Source organism: Macaca fascicularis, chromosome 14 (genome assembly GCF_037993035.2).
Source record: "Macaca fascicularis isolate 582-1 chromosome 14, T2T-MFA8v1.1".
NCBI classification, from domain to species: domain Eukaryota; kingdom Metazoa; phylum Chordata; class Mammalia; order Primates; family Cercopithecidae; genus Macaca; species Macaca fascicularis.
The window spans coordinates 101,075,032-101,100,114 of record NC_088388.1 but is presented as its reverse complement, the minus strand read 5'-3'; the positions used below and the strand labels follow the sequence as shown (position 1 = coordinate 101,100,114).

Genomic DNA, 25,083 nt, shown 5'->3' with positions numbered 1-25,083 from the left:
AAGTTTGCAAAAATTTTAAAGCAGTATAATATATAATATATATAATAGTATATAATGTTAATAGAAACATATGTAGTAAAAGTATAAAACATACAGAAGGGCTGGGCGTAGTGACTCACACCTATAATCCCAGGACTTTGGGAGGCTGACGCAGGAGAATCTCTTGAGGCCAGGAGTTCAAGACCAGCCTGGGCAATATAGGAAGACCTCACTCTTTAAAAAATTTTAAAAGGCCAGGTGTGGTGGCTCATGCCTGTAATCCCAGCACTTTGGGAGGCTGAGGCAGGTGGATCATGAGGTCAGGAGTTCAAGACCAGCCTGGCCAAGATGGTGAAACCTCGTCTCTACTAAAAACACAAAAATTAGCCGGGCAGGTGCCTGTAATCCCAGCTACTCCAGAGGCTGATGCAGAAGAATCATTTAAACCCGGGGCAGAGGTTGTAGTGAGCTGGGATCCCGCAATAGAGTGACACTCCATCTCAAAAAAAAAAAACCAATAAAACAAAAAAAACAAAACAAAAATTAGCCAGGTGGTCCCAGCTACTCGGGAGGTTGAAATAGGAGGGTTATTTGAGACTGGGAGTTTGCGACTGCAATGAGCAGTGTCCGCACCACTGCACTCCAGCCTGGGTGACAGAGCGAGACCCTGTCTCAAATAAATAAATAAATAGATAAATAAAAAAAATATATAAAAATAACAAATATCAGATATATAGTAAGGCCACGAGCAAGGTCGCTGTGGTTATAACAAGGTAATATGAGATATCATTGTGTTGTTGGAATTGTTCATTATCTTTTTATTTCCATTTATTTATTTATATTTTATTTATTTATTTATTTGAGACGGAGTCTCATTCCATTGCCCAAGCTGGAGTGCAGTGGTGCCATCTTAGCTCCCTGAATTCTCCGCCTCCTGGGTTCAAGTGATTCTCCTGCTTCAGCCTCCCTAGTAGCTGGGATTACAGGCACCCACCACCATACCTGACTAATTTTTATACTTTTAGTAGGAATAGGGTTTCACCATGTTGGCCAGGCTGGTCTCAAACTCCTGACCTTAAGTGATCCACCCGCCTGTGCCTCCCAAAGTGCTGGGATTACAGGCATGAGCCACTGCACCTGGCCTTTTAAAATTTTTTTAAAATTTATTTTGGAGTCGCACTCTATTGCCCAGGCTGAGTGCAGTGTCATGAAGAAGGCTAACTGCAGCCTCAACCTCCTGGGCTCAAGTGATACTCCTACCTCAGCCTCCTAAGGAGTTGGGACTAGAGGCACACACCACCATGCCTGGCAAAATGTTAATTTTTGTAAAGGCGAGATCTTTCTATGTTGCCCAGGCTGGTATTGAACTACTGGGCTCGAGTGATCCTCTCGCCTTGGCCTCCCATGGCCACTGTGCCCAGCCTCTGTTCATTATCTTGGCTGTTCTAATGAATAGAAAAACTTACACAGGTGATAAAACTGAATAGAACTTAATATACATACCACACACACACACACACACACACACAAATGAGTACAAGTAAAACTGGATAAATCTGAATAAGTGAGTATCAATGTAAATATTCTAGTTATGATATTACACTACAGTTTTGTACAATGTCACCATTAAGGGGGAAACTGGGCAAAGTATACAAAGGATCTCTGTATTACTTCATACAATTGCATGTGAATCTACATTTGTCTCAAGAATTTTGATTTTAAAATGTTAAATATGGTAAAATTTTAACTGTCAAATCTGGGTGGAGGGTATGTTATGTATTCCCTGCACTTTTTTCATATTTAAAAGAAAAAAGCAACATCTGGAACCCACTACAGAACTGATTCAATCACCAGAAGTAGAAGTAGAGATCAGCCATCTATATAGACAGTCCCCAGCTTATGATGGTTCAACTTGAGATTTTTCGACTACAATCGTGCAAAAGTGATACACATTCCATAGGGACTGTATTTCAAGCACCCAGGCAACCGTCATTTTTCACTTTTAGTACAGTTTTCAATAAATTACATGAGATATTCAACACTTTATTGTAAAACAGGCTTTGTGTCAGATGATTTTGCCCAGCTGTAGGCTAATATAAGTATGCCAAGCACATTTAAGGCAGGCTAGATTAAACTATGATGTTTGGTATGTTAGGTGTCTTAAATGCATTTTTGACTTCTGATATTTTCAGTTTACAATGTGTTTATTGGGACATAACCCTCTCATAAGTTCGGGAGCATTTGAATTTGTAAAAAGTTTCCCTCATTATTCTCAAGCAAAGCCAGGATTGTAAATCATTTGTTACTTTGGAGTGAGACCAAATTGGGTTCAAATCCTGGACCCAGCAATCACTTGTCCTGTGACCTATGGCAAATTACTTAACCTCTTTAAGTTTTAGCCTACTCATATAAAGTGGAAATGTAACAGAACCTTGGTAATCCACTTGTTGGGATATATAGCATATCTTCTGCTTCCATAACTATAAGCACATCCTTGACTGATGCAGGAAGCTAGCTTACTCCTTTTCCTAATGTCAGGCAATGCTGCTCATATACAGTGCTGCTCCTCTTATTCTAGTAACTGCTCCTCCCCATTTTGAGCTTAGCGTTCTCACTACTCCTTCCATCTGGTTGTCATGTTGTTGATTCCACCTCTGGATGAGTAGTATGTATCTCAGATCTGGCCAATCTGAAGCTAGCATTTCTAAGGCTGCAGGGATTAGTTAACAGATGGTCACAGTACCCCACTTGAGCCAATGTGACAAGATGGGATTTTTGTTGAGATTCTTGGGAATCTTGAGATAGATGTTATTTTCCCACTGGTTTTTTAGAACTGACAGGATGTATGTTAGGTATGCTAACATTTTTGTATGTGCAAAGACACAAACTAAGAATGGAGTCAACAGAGAGAATATGAACTGAGAGAGAAAACGGGTCTTGCATTAAATCAGACCAAAAAGCAAGCCAAACTACTATGGGACTCTTCAGTTATGTGGGCTAATGAATTCACTTTTTGCTTAAGACAATTTGGATCAAATTTTATTTCACTTATAACCCCAAAGATTCTACTGACTTAACCTACTTTGAAAGGGTAGTTGAGAAGATTAAATAAAGTAAGACATGTCAAGCACTAACTTTGACTAGAAACAAATACAATAACAGGCTGGGTGCGGTGGCTCATGCCTGTAATCCCAGCACTTTGGGAGGCTGAGGTGGGCGGATCACGAGGTCAGGAGTTCGAGACCAGCCTGACCAACATGGTGAAAGCCTGTCTCTACTAAAAAATTAGTTGGGCATGGTGGCAGACGCCTGTAATTCTAGCTACTAGGGAGGCTGAGGCAGGAGAATCGCTTGAACCCAGGAGGCGGAGGTTGCAGTGAGCCGAGATCTTGTCATTGCACTCCAGCCTGAGTGACAGGGCGAGACTCCATCTCAAAATAAATAAATAAATACATACATACATACGTACATACATACATAACATAAATAACAACAATAATACTGTCTTTCTACTTCCAGAACTATACCCTTTGACTTACAAGGGATGCTAGTTTGTTCCTGTTATTAATGTCAGAAAATGCTGCTAGTATAAAATATAAATAAATAGGTAATCTGATTTGTTGCCAATTAATATTTTAACCATTCAGTTAATACAAGGGAGAAAGAAAAGGAAATCCCTACAAAACTTTAAGTTTCTTTGGAAATATACTCCTGCCTGTGGAACAGTTTAATCTTTCTTGACTTTTGCCTTTCTACAAGGTACCTTTCCCCATTCTTTGTTTCTTCAAAAATATTACCTAATAGGACTTCCAGATCCATTTTGAAGAATTTCCTGACTACTTCACACAGGCACGATTTTTTCCGAAATTTTTTTGCAATTACGGTCTTTGCTAGACATCTGATACTTACGTGCTGTTTTATACTATTAGTAATACTAACATGTATGATTGCCTTATGTCTCCAACAAGACCAACTTTCTTGAGTAATTGAGTCTTTCTCTTTCTCATTGCACCTAACACAGTTATGGGCACTAGAATGTAAGCTCCCTAATTTAGAAATTTTTGTTCATTGGTGTATTTGCAGTGCCTAGAAAGCGGCCAGAACATAACAGGTAATCAATAAGCATCTGTGGGGCCGGGCGTGGTGGCTCACACCTGTAATCCCAGCAATTTGGGAGGCCAAGGTGGGCAGATCACTTGAGGTCAGGAGTTCAAGACCAGCCTGGCCAACATTGTGAAACTCCATCTCTACTAAAAATACAAAAATTAGCCAGGTGTGGTAGCGCGTGGGGGTAGCCCCAGCTACTTGGGAGGCTGAGGCCCGAGAATGGGTTGAGCCCAGGAGGCGAAGGTTGCAGTGAGCTGAGATCGCGCCACTGCACTCTGGTCTGGGCGATGGAGCAAGACTCTGACTTAAAAAAAAAAAGCACCTGTAGGACTCATGAGAATGAACGGTAGTTCTTTAAAAATTCTTGTTGATTAACTGGATGACTGAGAAGCCTTCAGGGTAGATAGTTTTCCTTAAGAAGCCTCTAGTCTGTTTCTAGAACCTTCAGACCAGTTTTCAAAGTTTTAAGGACCAACGCTGGTTAGAGATGAGTTGGAACAAGGATGACAGACCAGTGAATCTGAATACAAGGAGAGCTCAGGACAAGGGAGCTTTCCTCTCTGACTACAGCTTCCTATCACAGTTCCCACTTTCCAGTTCTTAATACGTCAAACATCAACATTTAATAATTCACACAGTCTGCTACCCTTTTTTGGGCCATATTTGATTTTTTTTTTCTATTGAGCATTCTGTTGTCCCATACTTCATGATGCCTTGAGATGTTACCATTGCTATGAGCTCAGTTCAGTTAATTCTGTGCTTTGACAACTACTATGTACCTCAATTGATCTTTGGACTTTTTTCACCCCAATTTATCACTGCCTGACTGATCTTTCTAGAGTATCACTTTCATGATGCTACTACCCCTATTCAAAAGTCCTTAATGATTGCTGTACATCACCTACTTAAAAGATTTCAATTTCTTAGCTTTGTGCCCGCAGCCCTCAGTGACCAAGTCCCCAGTAATCTATCTTCCCTGTTATTATCCAGAACTCCAGAACAGAACTTACTAGTTTTAACTACTCAAATGTACTCATGTCCCCCTAAATCACCTTGTTTTTGTATCTTTGAATTTATTTTTGCTCATGTGACCTAAATATCCCAACTTCTCTAAGTTCCTCTTTTTAATGTCCAAATTACAATTCTGCAAGACTCCTCTCTTTAAGTAGCTTTTGGAATTTTTGAAGAATGTTCTCAGAAAGTCTCAGAAAACCATTCTGTGGTCACTTGTCACTATGGCCAGTTGTCTCACTCCAGACAACCCCTCTTCTCTCACTTGATCACAGTTTGCTTTTACAAAGCTGGCTTCTACGGGCTGTGGCTGCTGCTCTCTAGGGACAATTTTTGCCACATGCATATTCCTGGGCTGCACATCTAATCCCATGCTGGGCAGCTAAATCCAGACTACAGTATGAATCCAGACTATAATAGTTTGCAAAATTTAACAAAAGGTTGAAGTATAACTAGAGGGATGACTGTACAGTAAATTTAAGGTGGGCACTAGGTATGAAGGCTGCTAGAGTCCACCAGCTCAGCCCCCACAGAGGAGGCTTCCATGCTGACGATCTATGACCTTCAGCACCAACCTTTCCTCTCCCTCACTTTCCACACTCTGCACAGTTGCACTTCAAAGGCCAATTTCTCTCTACCAACAGTACTCTGTCTGTCAGAGAATGGATATTTATTGTCTTTCAAGTTCTAGACATTGTGGACACAAAGGTAAACAAAATAGACACAGTACCTGTTTTCATGAAAGATATTAAACAAATTATGACAAGTAGCTGAGCAAATAGTTCCAAGTGTACAAATGCTGCCAAAGAAATACCTGGAGTCCATGCTCAGGACCTCTACATTCTCTGGGGCCTCCAAAGAGGAAGAACCAATTTTCCCATCTCTTATACTCTATCTAGTCAAATTAATAATAATCTGTACAAAAGCAATTCTGGCCCCAAGAAGACAGCTCTTTACATTATCATGTAGACAGTTCACTGTTTCTCTTTTTTTTCTTCATATTTTCTCAGTAGAGAATGAATGCAGCCAAAATTCATGAGCAGTTAAACTATGTGCCTGGCATCATTCAAAGCCCAACATATGTATTAATTTATATAATTTTCCAAAAAACTTACGAGGTAGTCCTATTTTTTTATTTTTATTTTTATGTTTTTTTTGAGATGGAGTCTTGCTCTGTCGCCCAGGCTGGAGTGCAGTGGTGCGATCTCGGCTCACTGCAACCTCCACCTCCCGAGTTCAAGCCATTCTCCTGCCTCAGCCTCCCGAGTAGCTAGGACTACAGGCACCCGCCACTACGCCTGGGTCACTTTTTTTTTTTTTTTTTTTTTTGTATTTTGTTGTAGAGATGGGGTTTCACTGTGTTAGCCAGGATGATCTCGATCTCCTGACCTCGTGATCCGTCCGCCTTGGCCTTCCAAAGTGCTGGGATTACAGGTGTGAGCCACTGCGCCCTGCGAGGCAGTCCTATTATTTTTTTCCATTTTATAGAAAAGACAATTCAGGTGCAGAGAGTTAAGTAACCAGCTCAAGGTCACACAGCAAGTAATGGTAAATTTAAAAATCCAGGCAACCTGACAGCCCAGCCCAAAGTCTTTATCACTACTCTATTATGCCTTACAATACAGATAATTTGCATAAACACAAATGAGTCATCAAATGATTTTTCCAAAACAATGGAGCAATCTTTCCTCAAAGGTCCTATCTACCTCCACTTTTAGAGCTGAGAAAAAATAGTGGCAATTCCTCAGTATCACTTTCCCATCTTTTGCCTCTGCACTTTCATCTGAGGGCCAGGCCCAGAGTACTCTGCCACATCATGCACTCCCTTCAACTGCTGTTCTCTTCCCTTGTTGAAATCCCACCGGTCTTTCCACAGAAGTCAGACTAAGCCTATCTTAGTTCAGAGTGATCTCTTCTATCTCTGAATTCATGTAACAATCACTATTGGTAGTCACACTCTTAAACAGTACCTTCCTAAATAGGTTTATAGGGAGTGTATGTTTCCCCAAAGTAAACTGCCCAGTGCCTTGCATAGAATTGGTGTTCAAAAATATTACTGATTGGCCGCTTGATTGATGGAAAGGGTCTCCAGGTCATAGGGAACTGCGAGGTAAGCAGCAAAGCTGGTAGCAAACAGACATTTCAGTTCTTGATTTTATGTTTTTATGTAATTAAAAAAAATCTATGGGTATTATGAGCATATCTGGAAAGTAGTTATTCGTTCAATAAACATTTAATATGCCAAGGCATTGTGCTAGGTATTAGAAGTAAAACATACTCTTTCTCCTGAGCTCTATACCCAAATTGCCAGCTGCATTCCAGATTCAAATCCAGGTTCAAGTCCAAGATAATCATCTTTATCCCACAACACAGAAACACATCTTTCAAACTTGCTCCTCCTCAAAACCTCAACATTTCTTACAGGCTTCCCATGACCCATGGGATATACATCAATGATTTTTGCCATCAAGAAAAAAAAAAAAACAAAACCAGGTTATACATTCATTCTATGAATGAAATAAGGAACAGTACTAAGATAACCTGGCTCTCACTGTTTGAACAGCCTACTAATACCATCAGGCCAACTTTCTCTGTTTACATGTAGCTCTTGTATTAGCTGTGGGACAGCTGCAGCCTTAATTTATTATGTGATAAAAGAGTTTACGACTACTTTCAGAACCTTTTTCTTTTTTTTTTTTTTGAGATGGAGTCTTGTTCTGTTGCCAGGCTAGAGTGCAGTGGTGCAACCTCGGCTCAGTGCAACCTCCGTTTCCCGGGTTCAAGTGATTCTCTTGCCTCAGCCTCCTGAGTATCTGGGACTACAGACATGCGCCACCACACCCAGATAATTTTTGCACTTTTGGTAGAGACGGAGTTTCACCATGTTGGCCAGGATTGTCTCGATCTCTTGACCTCGTAATCTGCCCGCCTTGACCTCCCAAAGTGCTGAGATTACAGGCATGAGCCACCGTGCCAAGGCCCAGAACACTATTTTTTTATTGAGGCTTTTAAGTGGAACAAATAAAGCAAAAGAATTGTTATGCTTTTCCTAGCTTTAGAGATGTAAACGTTTGTGCAATGAAGAAATGTAATTAAATGAAACAAGTTAAATAAACTAACAATTTATATTAATGATCAGTAGTAGAAATGTTTAGTTTTCTGCTGCATTTGCAATCCAGAATTAATTAGCTTATAAATTAAAATACGTGGAAAATTGAGGATTCACTTGAATCACAATGCAAATTAGAACTAGATTTCTAGTTACAAGGAATTCCTTGTAACTTTTTGTAAAAATTCCACAATTTTTTTGGTATAGATTTTATTAGGGATGAAATTTGATCCCCGGTTAGTATTCCACACAAATTTTTAAAAAGGTATCTTGGTGTTTGCTTTCTTCTGCTCTAAGTAGGTTCCTTACATTTTTCTTGAATTAATTTGCAAAGTAAATGTTTATCTATTAGTATTAAAAGAGAAAAATGATAAATAAAAAATAGTAGAGGTACATAATTTGAAAGAGCATTAAGACATGTCTCCCACACCATAACAGTGGTATAAAACGTGAAGATGACGCCTGATAGGATCCACAATAAAGTAAGAAAATGTCTGTTCATGATTCTTTGATGAAGGATAGCACATACCAGCAGAATCCTGAAAAAGACAAACCTAAATTATTATTATTATTATTTTTATTTTATTTATTTATTTATTTTGAGACAGAGTCTTGCTCTGTCACCCAGGTTGGAGTGCAGTGGCACCATCTCAGCTCACTGCAACCTCTGCCACCTGGGTTCAAGCGATTCTCCTGCCTCAGCCTCCCGAGTAGCTGGGATTACAGGCGTGTGCCGCCACGCTCGGCTAATTTTTTGTATTTTTAGTAGAGACGGGGTTTCACCGTGCTAGCCCGGATTGTCTCAATCTCCTGACCTCCTGTTCCACCCGCCTCGGCCTCCCAAAGTGCTGGGATCACAGGAGTGAGCCACCGCACCCGTCAACATTTAGGGCATTCTTATTTATCTGCCCTATAAATGATGGTTTGACAGACTAAGAGAACTGTGTTCTACTCCATCTGAGTCACAGATTTAGCTCTAAAATAAGCAGGCAATGTTATTAGATACAGATGACAGAAAGGAAGCCAGGGAAGAAAGTTCAAACTGTTCTCCAAACAAAAGCATATTCTATCAACTTTTAATTTTAACAAAACTCTAAATAACATTGTCTTTTCTCCTAGGCATAACATTGTCCTAATTGTTAACTCCAGTTGTAACAACTGTATTAACAAAAAGTAATTAAATTCTTTGGTTGCAAAAGTTCTCTCACACTTACATAGGCTGAAACTTTAAAGACAGAAGAGGTAATTTGTATTTTCTTGGTTTGAGGATTCTTTCGAACACTAAAAAAGGAAGAAAAGGTGCTTTTAACACATAATAGGCATTGGCGTATACATTTAAGTAATGATCCCTTTTAGTATTTACATATTCTTATTCATATAGAACATGGAAATACATACTATCCAACTAAGTGGTTTGAAGAAATGGCATCAGAGGCTTCAACCAAGAATGGGCAAGGTCAACTGAATTGAAATAGCAGAAAATTGAATCTTACAGTTAGAAGGTTTAAAGTCAGTCTGAGACTCAGATGATGAAATTACCTTCACAGGCTACAGAGACAATTATTGGACAAATGAGGATTCGTAAAAATCAGACTGAAGTGTAGACAACCATATCGGGTAGATAAAAGCATGCTAGACTGAAGACTTAAACAGTGTAAATACAAATGCTAGTTCTGCCACTGACCTGTTCTTTCACTTTGAGTAAGATTAACCTTTCTGAACCTCAATTTTCTCATATGTAAATTGGGAATAATATGTTCCTTTTAGTATATGAAAATCAAATGAGATAATGTATACAAGAACTATTTGTTGGCCCGTCACAGTGGCTCAAGCCTGTAATCTCAGCACTTTGGGAGGCCTAGGCGGGCGGATCACCTGAGGTCGGGAGTTCGAGACCAGCCCAACCAACATGGTGAAACCCTGTCTCTACTAAAAATACAAAAACTTAGCCTGTAATCCCAGGTACTCGGGAGGCCGAAGCAGGAGAATCGCTTGAACCCGAGAGGCGGAGGTTGCGGTGAGCCAAGATTGCACCATTGCACTCCAGTGTGGGCAACAAGAGCGAAACTCCATCTCAAAACAAAAATAAAAACAAAAACAAAAACCCAAACAGCTATTTGTTAAATTATATATTGCTAAGTTATATCATATTAAAAATAATTTTTTCTCAGTAGCTTTCCTTCAGTTATTCTCCCCACAAAAGATTTCCTGTGGCAATATGTAGTGAGAAAGCAAACTAAGGATTGAGAAAATAAGCTACAGATATATATTTAAAATTTGTTACATATATAAATAAATATACACACACTTTCTAATGCTTTACAGTTTGTAAAACATTTTTTACACAATTTTAAACTTTTTATTATTTTTCATTTTTGTAGAGACAAAGTCTTGCTATATTGCCCAAGCTGGTCTTGAAACCCTGGCCTCAAGAGATCCTTCTGCCTTCGCCTCCCAAAGTGCTGGGATTACAGGTGACGGCCACTGCAACCAGCCTCCAAAATACCTTTATATACATTACCTCATTTAAAGATCACACAATTCATTGAGGTAGGCATTATTTTGCCAATTTTATGGACAATATAACTAAAGAAGTTAAATTATGTAACTAAGATAAACTAAATAAAAGTGGTATTTCTGGGAATAGAATACAGGTGACTCAGAGTCCAATAATCTTTCTGCTACACCTCAGCTGCTTATCCCAGACCTATACACTCTATAAATATTTAACACATATGTATCAAAGGTATTATTAATGTGTGACATGTATAGGTAAAATGTGAAGGAAGATACCCTCTTCTCTACTTTTTTAGGTGAAAGTACTGCTTCTCCCTCTACTACACATGTAAAGGTAATTGGGAGAGGGAGAGAAGAAGGAGGAGGAGGACGAAAAAGGAAGACTCAGTTTGAGCGGTGTGTGTGTATGTATGTTTGAGCTTGTGCACCTTTTGGGGATGACCAGCCATTGCCATTTCAGGGTTCAAGAATCTTAGGTGGTTTTCATCTCTACTAGGTATTTCATTTAGACTTCAACCCAGGATTAAATTGATTTCCAAATATTTCTATGACATAGGTCAAGTTCATTTTCTTTTGTTTTCTCTATTGCTTAACATACTGCTTAAAAGTTGAATAATACTTTTAAGTTTTTGTGCTTACCCAAGGGATGACTATAACCACTATATATAAAATACTTGCATACACCTATATAATCACCTAGATCGATATAAAGAACATATCTATTTATATCTCATTATAAACATTTATCTGTGGGTGGTTATATGGTATAAACATACATATTCACCAAATTTTATGTATATTTATGATTTGTTCATTTTACTATACATAAATTATTTCCAGTTTGAAAATCTGAGGAAAGAAAAAACTTCGTAAAAGTGCTTATCAAATCAGTTTAGGGGAAAATTTAGTATTTGATACTAGAACAATTACTTAACACATATAAACATGTACCACAAGTATATCGGCCGGATGTGGTGGCTCACACCTGTAATCTCAGCACTTTGGGTGGCCAAGGTGGGCAGATCGCCTGAGGTTAGGAGTTCCAGACCAGCCTGGCCACCATGGTGAAACCTCGTCTCCACTAAAAATACAAAAATTAGCTGGGCTGTGGTGGCATGTGCCTGTAGTCCCAGCTACTGGGGAAGCTGAGGCACAAGAATCGCTTGAACTCAGTAGGCAGAGGTTGCAGTGAGCCGAGACTGCACCACTGCATTCCAGCCTGGGCAATAGAGTGAGACTCCATCTCAAAAAAAACAAAAACAAAAACAAAAATATTGTTTTAGAAAGAGACTACCATTTGTACATTATTAGAAGTTAGTTACTAATAGAAATCACACTATTCTATTACCTCCGATCCTACATTAGTATTACTTTAAAATATCTCTAAAATAATTTGTCTAATTTTTTATAGGCCTAGTAAGAAAGTACAGTTATCATCTGTCCTATATCTCTTAAGAAAAAATGAAAAGGAAATATAAAGTGATATTGATTAGTGCTCTGTGGTGGTCTACTAATAATTGCATTATATCAGATCTTTATCCATCACTAACTCCATCCTCTGATAAGCATGGTTTTTAAGGATACTGGAACATAATTTCTATATAATATTTTTTAAAAGTGTAATTATATTAATGGTTTGGACATAATATAGTTGTTTCTTGTCAATGTCATTTGCGATTATTTCTGAGGATCACTCCCATATTGACTCTAAACTCCAGGGTGTCCAGACTATTCTAAGTAACTGCACATTTTAAAAAACAAGGGCCTGGCTGGGCACAGTGGTTCACACCTGTAATCCCAGCACTTTGGGAGTCTGAGGCAGGTGGATCACCTGAGTCCAGAAGTTCAAGACCAGCCTGGGTAATATGGTGAAACCCCATCTGTACAAAAAATATGAAAAACTTAGTCAGGTGTAGTGGTGCGTGCTTGTGATCCTAGCTATTGGGGAGGCTAAGGTAACGTAGGAGGATTACCTGAGCCTAGGAGGCAGGGGTTTCAGTGAGTTGAGATTGTGCCACTGTACTCCAGCCTGGGCAACAGAGTGAGACCCTGTCTCAAAAAAAACCAAAAAAACCAAAACGATAAAAAATAAATAAAACAGGCCGGGCACGGTGGCTCATGCCTATAATCCCAGCACTTTGGGAGGTCGAGGCAGGCATATCACAAGGTCAGGAGATCGAGACCGTCCTGGCTAACACGGTGAAACCCTGTCTCTACTAAAAATACAAAAAATTAGCCAGGCGTGGTGGCGGGTGCCTGTAGTCCCAGCTACTTGGGAGGCTGAGGTAGGAAAATGGCATGAACCCAGGAGGCGGAGGTTGCACTGAGCCGAGATCGTGCCACTGCACTCCAGCCTGGGTGACAAGCAAGACTCCATCTCAAAAAAATAAATAAAAAATAAATAAATAAAATAGAAAAAACAAGGACCTACTGCTTAACTAGTATCTGAAGGGCCTAATCTAAACTTCTCAGTTCAAATAATAAAATTTCACATCTGGGGTGGATACACGGCTTGGGGGAACTCTCCTGAAACTTTGACAAGAGCATGTGTCTAATGTCTAAAGCAGAAAAGACACAGGCACCATTATTAACTATGTACATTTCTGCATATACATTTTTGAAACGTAATAAAACAATTGATCATTTACTCTTTAACAAAATGGGTGGTTCTAAAGTATTGCTTATTTGGTTTAAAGAAATCTCAATCTTTTTAAGGAAAACATTTTTAAAAACATTAAAAAGGTATATTTTGGCCAGGTGCGGTGGCTCACGCCTGTGATCCCAGCACTTTGGGAGGCCGAGGCGGGAAGATCACCCGAGGTCGGGTGTTTGAGACCAGCCTGGCCAACAAGGTGAAACCCCATCTCTATGAAAAATAAATAAATTAGCCAGGCATGGTGGCTCAAGCCTGTAGTCCCAGCTACTTGGGAGACTGAGGCAGGAGAATCCCTTGAACCCAGGAGGTGGAGGTGGCAGTAAGCTGAGATCGTGCCACTGTACTCCAATCTGGCCTGGGTGACAGACTCTGTCTCAAAAAATAAATAAATAAAATTAAAAAAATAAAAGGTGTGTTTTATAGGACCTGTTATAATGGATGAGGACAAAAATATTTTAATAACATTTTTACCCTTTTGTTTGAGTTAGAGACTCCTAAAATCACACTCTGTAGTGTGCTCCCAACATGTACAAACATAAGGGATGGACTGTGCTAGAATGGATTAGCAATAATGTGTATTTGCAACGGCAGGTCAGACACTGTAAAGCAGTCATACTTTTTCTTAGCATCTAAAAATGTAGAAGAGAATTGCAGATGAGAATCTGGGGAAGGGAATGTTGGGAAAAATAGCAGTTTCTTCAATGTGTAGGTTCTAAACTTATTTCTACTCCAAATATCTCCAACACAATCTCCTCCTTCATAGCACACAGTAGTGAGGAATTCCACAAGTTCATGTGGCTGATGGGGTACAACACGTTGTGGTGGTAGTGGTAGTAGTATGTGTGTGTGTGCATGAGTGCGTGTGTGTGTGTGTGTAGGGTATACAGAGTAGTATCTTCAGGGAGTGCTAGAAGCAGACTAGCAGGTTTACATGAACTTCAAATAATTAGGACAGTATGTTTGATGTATTAATAGGTATGTACATGCTTTTTCTGAAATTGTTTCTAACATTTCTTTGTCCAATAATCTGTATGTGTTGACAATAACTTGTTCATTAAAATCATAGGGAGATTATAGAAACATTTTTCTGTTTTTAAAACCATATAATAAATTAATTGAATAAATAACTAAATTATGCAGTTTGCTGTATAGCTATGTGACACAAGGAATGGATATGAGAATTAAAGTGTTGAGTATAAGTAAATTAACAATTATGAGTGTAATGAGAAGCTAATTCTGGTTTTCTCCTATGAAAGTAAAATTATATAACTAACTTTTAAGACCCTTTACTCTCTGTTGTTTTGCCTATTAAGATGATCCAATATCTTCATAACTGAAAAACTCTACCAAAGAACATCCACTTCAGTTAAAAGAAAGGTACAAACAAGAAATTTGTAAGGTTTTAATTCTCATTAGATCTTCAAAAAGAAAAATGCTACCAAAGTACCTCAAACTGTATAGCACTGGGATTAATTTGAAAAGGTAAATATTACACCTACGTGAAAATTCTTTCACTTCTTTGGAACAAAGGTAATAATTGTTTTTACTATTAGTTAAGCAAACTTAAACATCTGGAGGGATCTCTTGTGTTCCCTTCAGATTTAAAAGGAGGCTTGGTAAGAAAAAAAAGAAGGCTTGGAAGATGGCAGTTGGTAACAGGTCTGAATAAGGAAAAAAGCAGAAGAGGTAGAGGAAGAATGAGAGGACTGAGAACTAAATAAGAGAGAAAACCAGAAATCTTTCTATTCTGGACGAGAGGGGGAAGGTTATGAGAGGGAGGTGAGGGTAGTGCTTTTTACACGCTTTGGTTGTTAATATGACCACTGAATGATGTTGTGTAATTCCATCATGGTTAAACAAATAATTTATTCTATTAACTAGAGATTTACATATTGTGATCTAGCAATATTACCTCACTAGATCCTTATAGATAAGCTTTGCTGTTTCCAGATATGGGCTAATCACATCTTCATATTGACAAAGGGCTCCACCAAGGCAAAGATGTTTGAAAAGACAAAACAGGAACTCTTCTCTATCTGGTTGGCTGAATATTTCATATTTTTCTGAGTCTTCCACTAGCAAAACCTAAGATGATAAAATTCATCTTAATGTAACATAACTCAAGGTTTTAACTTTTATGTTTTCAAAGGTTTCATTTCATATACTTAAAATAATCTTACACCTATTTTAAGAACTAATCTTGAGTCAACTGAAGAGAGTAACCTGTAATCTGCATTTATTTGCCTCTATTTTATCATTAGGAACTGACAATCAATGAAAAGAACAAATCAAAATTTAAAACACAGTGGCTAAGTCTTCCCTCCTTCCACTTTATGTCTTTATTCTAGTTGATATTTTTAGTAATTGTTTTAGTGTTATGTCACCTCAAATCTTATTTGGAAATAAATAGGAGCATAAATAAATGAGAACACTTCTCCATCCCATAAGGTCTCCTGCCTTGGCTTCTACCCAGAGACTAAATGGTCATGTTCTAAGCTCTCTCCTCTTATGGAGTTTGGATGAGTATTGGTCTTAATCCCACAAGTACTCCTTTTTGAAACTTTCAGGTGCTGGAGCCTCATATCCAGCTCTCGCTTTCCTGCTCTCTAGTAAGATCACTTCACACATCACCTATTGACATTGACTCTTGCCCCTCTGAGGTCTTGCTACCTCATACAGAGAGCAGAAAAACTAGATATGATGTAGGGGATTTTCTTATGCCATTGGGAAATACAGACCACTGATTCATTTATTGATTGTAGTGGGCATAAAAAGGTGACCAATGTAAGAAATATATTTCTTCCATTGGATTGTTTATATCTTACCTGCTTTGTTTATTTTTTCTTTTTTTAGAGATGGAGTCTCACTATGTTGCCCAGGCTGGTGTCAAACTCCTGGACTCAAGTGATCTTCTTACCTCAGCCTCCCTATTTTAAAAAAAGAATGTGAAGGCTGGGCACAGTGGTTCATGCCTATAATCCCAGCACTTTGGGAGGCCATGGCAGGAGGATCGCTTGAGGCCAGGAGCTTGAGTCCAGCCTGAACAACATAGTGAGACCTCATCTCTAGTAACCCCCACCCTAAAATAAGCTGGATGTGGTGGTGAATGCCTGTAGCCCTAGTGAATGAGGAGGTTGAGGTGGGAGGATTGCTTGAGCTCAGAAGATGATTGAAGCGGCAGTGAGCCATGACTGCACCACTGCACTCCAGCCTGGGTGACAGAGCAAAAAAAAAAAAAAAAAAAAAAAAAAGCATGTGAAATAGCTAAAAATAAAATATAGATATAATAAGACCCAAATAATAAAGGACAAAAAAACTATGGTCAAGAAATAAAATGGAAAAAAAATAAATACATATAAACAACTTTAGATAGGAGGGATGTCAAGATGGTTGACTAGAGGCATCTGGCACTCACGTTATGAACAAAGTAGAACCAAAATAGCAAGTAGATAATCACACTTCAAAGACAGAGTCTAAGAGAGAACACTGGAATTCAACAGAGAGGTAACAGGAAACACACAGGCACAGAAGGAGCTGGGATTGGCTGGGAGTCTGGAGAGGCTTCCCAATGCAGGGAAATGGTAAGTGAAAGACCCCTAGCAGTCCACATTTCTACTGTGGACCTCTGCAATCCTCACCATGGGAGAGCTCCTCAACCCTCATGGGCCCTGAGACTAGTAATAGCATGCTGCCTGGAGACCACACAATGGTACTGCTCCAGAGAGGAGCTCATGCTGGCTCCCACAACCCCCCCCTCCACCTCCAAGTCCTAAGGAGCTGCAGGATGGCACCATTTTGAGAGTCCAACTCCTACCAGACTGCATCCTTCCTTGGGGCCCAACAGTCCCTGCATTTCCACATCCCTAGATCCCCAGTGACATCCCCAAATGTCCACCTGGATTCTGCATGGTGTCTTTTACCCCGGGGAATGAGTAATGCAGCACACTGACGAGGCTGTCCTTGAGACAAAGGGAGACAAAGTGTGTGCTCCCCAGAACCTGAAACCCACTTACCTGGGGCTGCTGTTACTGATAGCAACCTTGCCACCACCAGCAGCAGGTCTACCATGCACTTGCATGCTCCCTGAAGATGGGGTCTCCCACCCACAGCTGAGGGCCTGAAGCATATGCCACTGGCAGCAACCTTGTACTCCCCATTCCCTTGGTAGCAGGGCCGCTACATGCTTGCATGTGCCCTGAAGACTGGCTCTCCCTACTGTTGCTGCCACTACTGCCATGGCCACTATTACTGGGAGCTGAAATGTATGTTCTCCAGAACCCAAGAGCCACCTGCCAGTGGCTGCAGCCACTGACGGTAGCCCCACCCCAAAGCCCTGCAGCAGGGCCACGGATGAGCTCTCTCCACTCATTGCCACTGCTGCTGCCATCTGAGCACTTTGCTAGGGGGCTTGAGGATCACCCTGCCCAACTCACAAGAGGCTGCATCTGTATGCACCACTGGGGGACCTGAGGGCAGCCCCTCTGGCCTGGCACTGTCCCCCATCCAGTGCCCAAGCACACCCAGGACTCCGGGGTTTGCCCTGTCCCATCCACCACTGCTGACACTTGTGTACTCCTCTCGGGGACCTGAGCACAGGCCCATTCAACTGGCCACCACCATAGCATACTTGCTCCCTGGGGGCCTGGGGACTGGCCTGCCTAGCATGTCACAGCCACTGCTAATATAAGTGTGTACTGCTTGGGAATCCAAAGGTTGTCCCACCACTGCTACAGCCATCATCCATTTAATGCACACTGACTGGGGACCCAAACACACATCCACATACCCAGCCCACCACTAACACTGCTGGCACATGAGCAAGCTGCCTGGAGGCCCAAGAGTCAGCCTGCTTGGACCTGCTAACACCACTGCCTGCCTACACTGCTCAGGGGCCCAAGGACAGGTGTGCTTTGGCCAGCTGCTGCCACTACTGGGACCCAAGAACTGGCCTACCTGTCCCCAGCAAAACTTCACCCCAGCCTCTACTAACAATTGCAACCTAAGCCACTGAGGAAACCACAGACACCAGTGATGCTGAGTACACCTGAATAAATCATATGGAGACTACACTACTGCTTGCACCCAGAATTAGAACCAAAGTGCTCTACCCAATCAACACTACAAGTACATTTTCGGGAAAAAGTTTTCTCCTAAAAAGCCAATCCAATAAATTCAAAGAAGTGACTGTTAAACTAGATGCACAGATATTAATATAAGGACACAAGAAATATGAAAAAGCAAGAAAGATGACACCTCCAAAGGAGCACAATAATTCCCCAGCAACAGATTTAATTAAACATAAATTTATGAGCTATAAGAAAAAAATTCAAAATAATGACTTGTCCGGGCACGGTATCTCACACCTGCAATCCCAAAACTTTAGGAGGCTGAGGTGGGTGGATCGCTTGAGCCCAAGAGTTTAAGACCAGCCTGGGCAACATGGTGAAACTCTGTCTCTAGTCCTGAAAAAAAAATTATCTCAAAAAATTAATGATATTAAAGAAGCTCAGTGAGATACAAGAAAGCACAGATAAAGGATACCAAGAAATCAGAAAAACAATTCAGGATATGAATGAGAAATTCACCAAAAAGATAGATATCATTAAAAAGCACCAAACAGAAATCCTAGAACTGAATAATTCAATGAGTGAAATAAAAGATTCAATTGAGAATTTCAACAATAGACTACATAAAGCCAAAGAAATTGTTTCAGAACTTGAAGACGGGTCTTTTGAAGTAACCCAGTCAGACAAAAAAAAGAGAAAAAGAACGAACAAAGCCTACATGACATATAGGATACCATAAAGCAAACACAGTTTTGAATTATGGGTGTTCCAGAAGGTGAAGAGAAGCCCAAAGGCATTTAAAAAAATCTATTTAACAAAATAATAGCTGAAAACTTTTCAATTCTAACAAGAGATTTAGATGACCAGATACAGGAACCTTAAAGATCCCCAAATAAGTACAACCCAAAAATGTCTTCTTGAAGGCACATTATCATCAGACCATCAAAAGTTAAAGAAAAGGAATTCTAAAAACAGCAAGAGAAAAGTGTCTAGTCACATATAAGGAAACCCTCAATAGACTCACAATGGATTTCTCAGAAGAAACCTTACAGGCCAGTAGAGGATGAGATGATTCAAAGTGCTGAGAGAGAAAACAAAGAAAAAAAATGGCAGCCAAAAATACTATACCCAGCAAAATTATCCTTCATAAATGAAAGAGAAAGTATTTCCTAGACAAGTAAAAATGGAGGGAATTTATCATCACTAGGCCTGCCCTGTAAGAAATGGTTAAGGGAGACCTATAACTGAAAGCAAAATTTGAAAACACAGAAAAGATTCAAATATTACCACTGCAGAAAACCACCAAACCACAAAGATAAACAAAAAGAGAAAAAGGAACAAAAGATATACAAAATAACCAAAAAAATTAACAAAATGACAGAAGTATGTCCTCACATATCAATAATAACCTTGAATATAAACAGACTAAATTTTTCACTTAAAATGTGTAAACTGGCTGAGTGGATCTAAAAAACAAAAAGCATGATCCAACTATGTTGCCCATAGCAAACTCACTTGACCTGTAAATAAAACAGTAAAAAGGGACAAAGAAAGTCATTATATAATGCTAATGGGGTCAATTCAGTCAGAGGATATACTATTCTTAATATATATGCATCCAACACCAGCAGACATAAATATATAAAGCAAATATTATTAGAGCTAACAGAAGAGATAGACTCTAATACAGTAATAGTTGGGAAATTCAACACCTCACTCTCCACATTAGACAGATCATCTAGACAGAAAATTCATAAAGAAACACTGGATTAAGCTGCACTTTAGACCAAATAGACATCTACAGAACATTTTATCCAACAGCTGCAGAATATCTATTCTCATCAGCACATGGAACATTCTTCAGGATAGACCATATGTTGATTAACAAAACAAGTCTCAACACACTTAAAAAACTGAAAACATACCAACTATCTTCTCATACCACAGTGGAATAAAATGAGAAATCAATAACAAAAGGAATTTTAGAAACTATACAAATACATGAGAACCAACAACACACTCCTGAATGACCAATGAGTCAATGAACAAATTCAGAAGAAAAATTTAAACTTTCTTGAACAAATAAAAATAGAAATATAATATACCCATGCCTATGGAATATAGCAAAAGCGTGCTAAAAGAGAATTTTACAGCAATAAATGCCTACATAATAAAAGTACAAAGACTTCAAATAATCTAATGATGCACCTCAAGAAACTAAAAAAGCAAGAACAAACCTAAAGTTAGTATAAGGAAATAATAAATACCAGAGCACAAATAAACAAAATAGAGAAAAAAATAAATAAACAAACAAACAGAAAGGAACTCTAGATGGAGAAAGGCTATCAAAATTGTACCTTATGCTTAACACTACCATACAAGGGAAAAAAGAAAATACAATGAATTATACAACAATCAGTGTCTAGTAGAAAGTGCACTTAATTATGAAAATTGATTAAGCTCATTTACAATCTCTACAGAAAACTTACCACAGGTCATTGCATATAAGAAGGATTTAAAAAACTCAACTCTATGGTGTTGTCCATACACAGTTTATTTATAATGCCTTGATGAAAACCAAGGTTGGATATGTCTAGGAAAATATAGGTAAGGGAAAGCAGTCCATACTTAATTGCTCTCTGGGTGTGCCACAGGTAACACTTACACATCTCCACTTCCTTCCTTCCTCTCTCCTTCCCTCCCTCCCTCTGTAAGAAAATAATGTGTTATTGCGGCCCATGTTTGCAACTATCTGAAGATGTGACTTAAGAGAAAGGTGAATAAAGTACTTAGGAATGAATAGTTAACACATTTCTTACATGAATACTCTCATATATTTAACTGATTAGGCTGTGCAATTATTGGGGGGTGGAGAAGACAGGGTCCCACTCTGTCACTCAGGCTGGAGTGCAATGGTGCCATCTTGGCTCACTGCAGCCCAACTTCCTGAGTTCAAGCAATCCTCCCACCTCAGCCTCCCAAGTAGCTAAGACTACAGGTATACGACACCATGACCAGCTAATTTTTTTTCTTTTTTTAGACAGAGTCTCGCTCTGTCGCCCAGGCTGGAAAGCAGTGGTGCAATCTCAGCTCACTGCAACCTCTGCCTCCTGGGTTCAAGCGATTCTCTTGCCTCAGCCTCCCTAGTAGTTGGGATTACAGGCACGTGCCACCTTGCCTGGCTAATTTTTGTATTTTTAATAGAGATGGGTTTTCACCATGTTGGCCAGGCTAGTCTCATACTCCTGGTCTCAGGTGATCCACCCGCCTCTGCCTCCCAAAGTGCTGGGATTACAAGCATGAGCCACCATGCCCGGCTTGGCTGTGTAATTTAAAAAAATATAATAATTTAAAAAAATTTTTGGAATGAATGTGAAAACATAATATTCTATGGCTTTTCTCCATCTCCATTCACATACAGATCTCTTCAGCAATGTAGCTCTTAGACAGTAGGTCAAACTTCTGAGCCACAGTCAGGAAAGTGGTTATTAGTACTTACATTACAGTGAGCCAATAGAATCTGTAGTGCTGCACAATGGGGGACGCTTTTTAGTTCAGGCTGAAGCTGGATGTTAGTGTTTTTTTTTTATTAGCCATAAAGCAACCAAGTTAAAAACCTTTCCTCCCTGTTGCCACAGAGTAGCAATGAACCCAAGAGCAAGCCATACAGGCAACTAGTAGAAAAACACTGAGCTCCAGCATTTCATGAATAGAGGTGCTATTCATGGCAATAAATAAGATAGACAGCAAGCAGTTTTGCAGAGTATTCTGTTGGAAAACTAATCCTTCTTTTAAAAAAACTGTCCACTGATGATACTCTTTCTTAGAAGTGACAGTGAATTATCTAACATTAGAGGTAAGGGTCTTTAGACCCTTATGCCAGAGAAGAAGTGTGAGAGACAAGAGTTGACAGTAGTATCCAAAAGGAGGGAAACCCAGACCAAACATTTCCTAAATAGTAATTTCCAATCCTTGGTAAGAAGAAGTAGAAATTAATATCAGACCCCTATTGTATAGTATTTTTTGTTTTGTTTTGTTTAATTTTTTTCTTTTGAGACGAAGTCTTGCTCTTTCACCCAGGCTGGAGTGCAGTGGCGTGATCTTGGCTCACCGCAACCTCTGCTTCCTGGATTCAACGAATTCTTGTGCCTCAGCCTCTCGAGTAGCTGGGATTATGGGTGCCCACCACCACACCTGGCTAATTTTTGTATTTTTAGTAGAGACAGGGTTTCGCCATATTGGCTAGACTGGTCTTGAACTCCTGACCTCAGGTGATCTACCCACCTTGGCTTCCCAAAGTGCTGGGATTACAGGCGTGAGCCACCACGTCCGGCCACATATATTATTTATATTATCTCATGTTAGATATACTTCATTTACCTAAGAGCAAACTATATGTAGTCTCATTCAGTTGTGGGTGTTTGGGTATTCTCAGCAAGTTAATTTTATTTTCTTCTTAACTAAGTTAATGAGTTCTTTTAGGTATTGCCTGGTTGGATGTCTCCCTTTCCCCTACAGACAAGATTCCTGTGTCTGGAATGATGGATCAGTAGCTTCCCTAGTTCATTGCTATCTGGATTTGCAATACATCTGACTTGTATGTCTTCCTTCTCTCTTGAGGACAATAATAACAGTAGTAATTAATAGAAGTTGTTAATATTATGGAAAACTTACTAAGCGCCAGCCATTATGCTAAGCAGAGTAAGTACATTATCTCACAGAAATCTCACATTATGCCTACTTTATAGATGAAGAAACTGAGGCTTAGAGAGGTTAAGCATCAGTTATTAAGTGACAAAGGCAGGATTTGAACATATGGCTATTTGACATGAAAACCCTCATTTTTAACTATTTTAATACTCTCAATAATTGTAACAATGATAATATCAATAATACATTTCTTTTTTCTGTTTTATAGAGACAAGGTCTCACTCTGTTGCCCAAACTGGGGTGCAGCGGCACAATCATAGCTCACAGCAGTCTCAAACTCCTGGGCTCAAGCAATCCTCCCACCTCAGCTTGCCAAGTAGCTGGAACTACAGGTGCACTCCACTGCACCTGGCTTATTTCTTCGTATTTTTGTAGAGATGGGAGTCTTGCTCTGTTGCCCAAGCTGACATTCCATTTTAACAGCATTCAATATTTCTAAAAGGTACATTTAAATGCTTCCTCAATTAATTTTCTCGATTTTAGGAAGAGGGTAGAATGGGCACTTTCATCTTCATGTTGTATAGATAAGATCTTGAGGCTCAAAAGATGGAGAAATTTGCCTAAGATTATTATCTTCTAAATAATAAATCAGGAGTCATGTAAGTAATCTATATATTTTCATTCCAAGTTCAGTATACTTTTCACTAAAACAAAATTGAATTTAGTTAATCCAATGGCTTTGTTGATATTAGCAATGAGATAAAAAAGATTCTTTTACTCCTGGGATGTTTTTATTTATTTATCTAAGTTTATTTTTCAGACAAGGTCTTGCTCTGTCGCCCAGGTTGGAGTGCAGTGGCATGATCACAGCTCATTGCAGCCTTGATCTTCAAGGCTCAAGCAATCTTCTCACTTCAGCCTTCTAAGCAGCTGGGACCTCAGCCTTCTGAGCAGCTGGGAATACAGATGTGAGCCACCAGTCCAAGCTAATTTTTGTAGTTTTTGTGGAGAGGGTTTTGTCATGTTGCCCAGGCTGGTCTTGAACTCCTGGGCTCAAACCATCCACCCACCTCAGCCTCCCAAAGTGCTGGAATTACAAGCGTGAGCTACTATGCCCAACTTCAGGATGTTTTTTGGGATGTTTTTAATATTAATTTGATAAGTTAAAAGGCCCACATTGAACAAAAATGACCTTACTAAATAGGCCAGGATTTCCCTACTTCAGCACTATAGACATTTTGAGCCAGAAAACTTTGTTGTGACTGTCCTGTGAGTTATATAATGTTTAGCAGTATCTCTACGTATCAGATGTTAATAGCACCTATTTGAGAATTACTGAAATACACAAATAATTAAGTTGACTGTTAAAGTGCCATCTAAGTAGAAATCTACCAATGTTAGGATTATTACTGATCATTATTTATAAATAAGAGGTATTTTATGAGAAGGTATTTTATGCCTTAAGCAGGCAGAGTTTTTGACATTTTTGCATTTCCTGAAATAAAATTCCACTGTGAAATTTTAAAATTCTGTACTTACTCTTCGTAACTCATCAGAAATGAGAAATGGATCACAAAAAGAATCTAAACATTTAACAATATGTCCACTGTCTCGTACAATATCTCCATCATATAACCGATGAAAAAATGACATTGAAAGCTGTGTGCAAGGAACATTTGTAGCTTCAATTTTTTTCACTTCAGTTCCTGAAAAAAGATATTTTATAAAGAATGGAGATAGAAAAATTAATTTAGCATTCTCAACTATTTCCAAAATAAATTGCTATGCAGAAATTCTAAGAAGTTAACAAATATGACATTTTTGGTATATTTAAAATATTTATTAGTTTATGAATTTTATTAAATTCTTATTTTGTAGCTTCTTCATTTGTGTTAATCATTAAGAGTTTATAACAAGGCCAGGCATGGTGGCTCATGCCTGTAATGCCAGCACTTTTGGAGGCAAAGGAGGGCGGATCACTTGAGGTG

At 39.2% G+C, this 25,083-nt stretch overlaps 1 protein-coding gene across 4 annotated transcripts in view; it reads right to left on the bottom strand.

Moving 5' to 3' along the window:
- Positions 1-8,076: 8,076 nt before the first annotated feature.
- CFAP300 (cilia and flagella associated protein 300) overlaps positions 8,077-25,083 on the bottom strand; it is a 36,496-nt gene continuing 19,489 nt past the window's right edge. For 2 of the 4 annotated variants that reach the window (XM_005579442.5, XM_065528918.2), the window contains exons 4-7: positions 24,635-24,801; positions 15,292-15,464; positions 9,421-9,487; positions 8,077-8,745 (exon numbers count right to left, since the gene is read on the bottom strand). In XM_005579442.5, coding sequence (XP_005579499.2) covers positions 8,617-8,745; positions 9,421-9,487; positions 15,292-15,464; positions 24,635-24,801 — 536 coding nt within the window. In that variant the 3' untranslated portion in view covers positions 8,077-8,616. Of the gene's footprint in view, positions 8,746-9,420; positions 9,488-15,291; positions 15,465-23,883; positions 24,050-24,634; positions 24,802-25,083 lie in introns of those variants that run through there. The other 2 variants (XM_074015112.1, XM_074015113.1) reach the window with 2 other exon arrangements.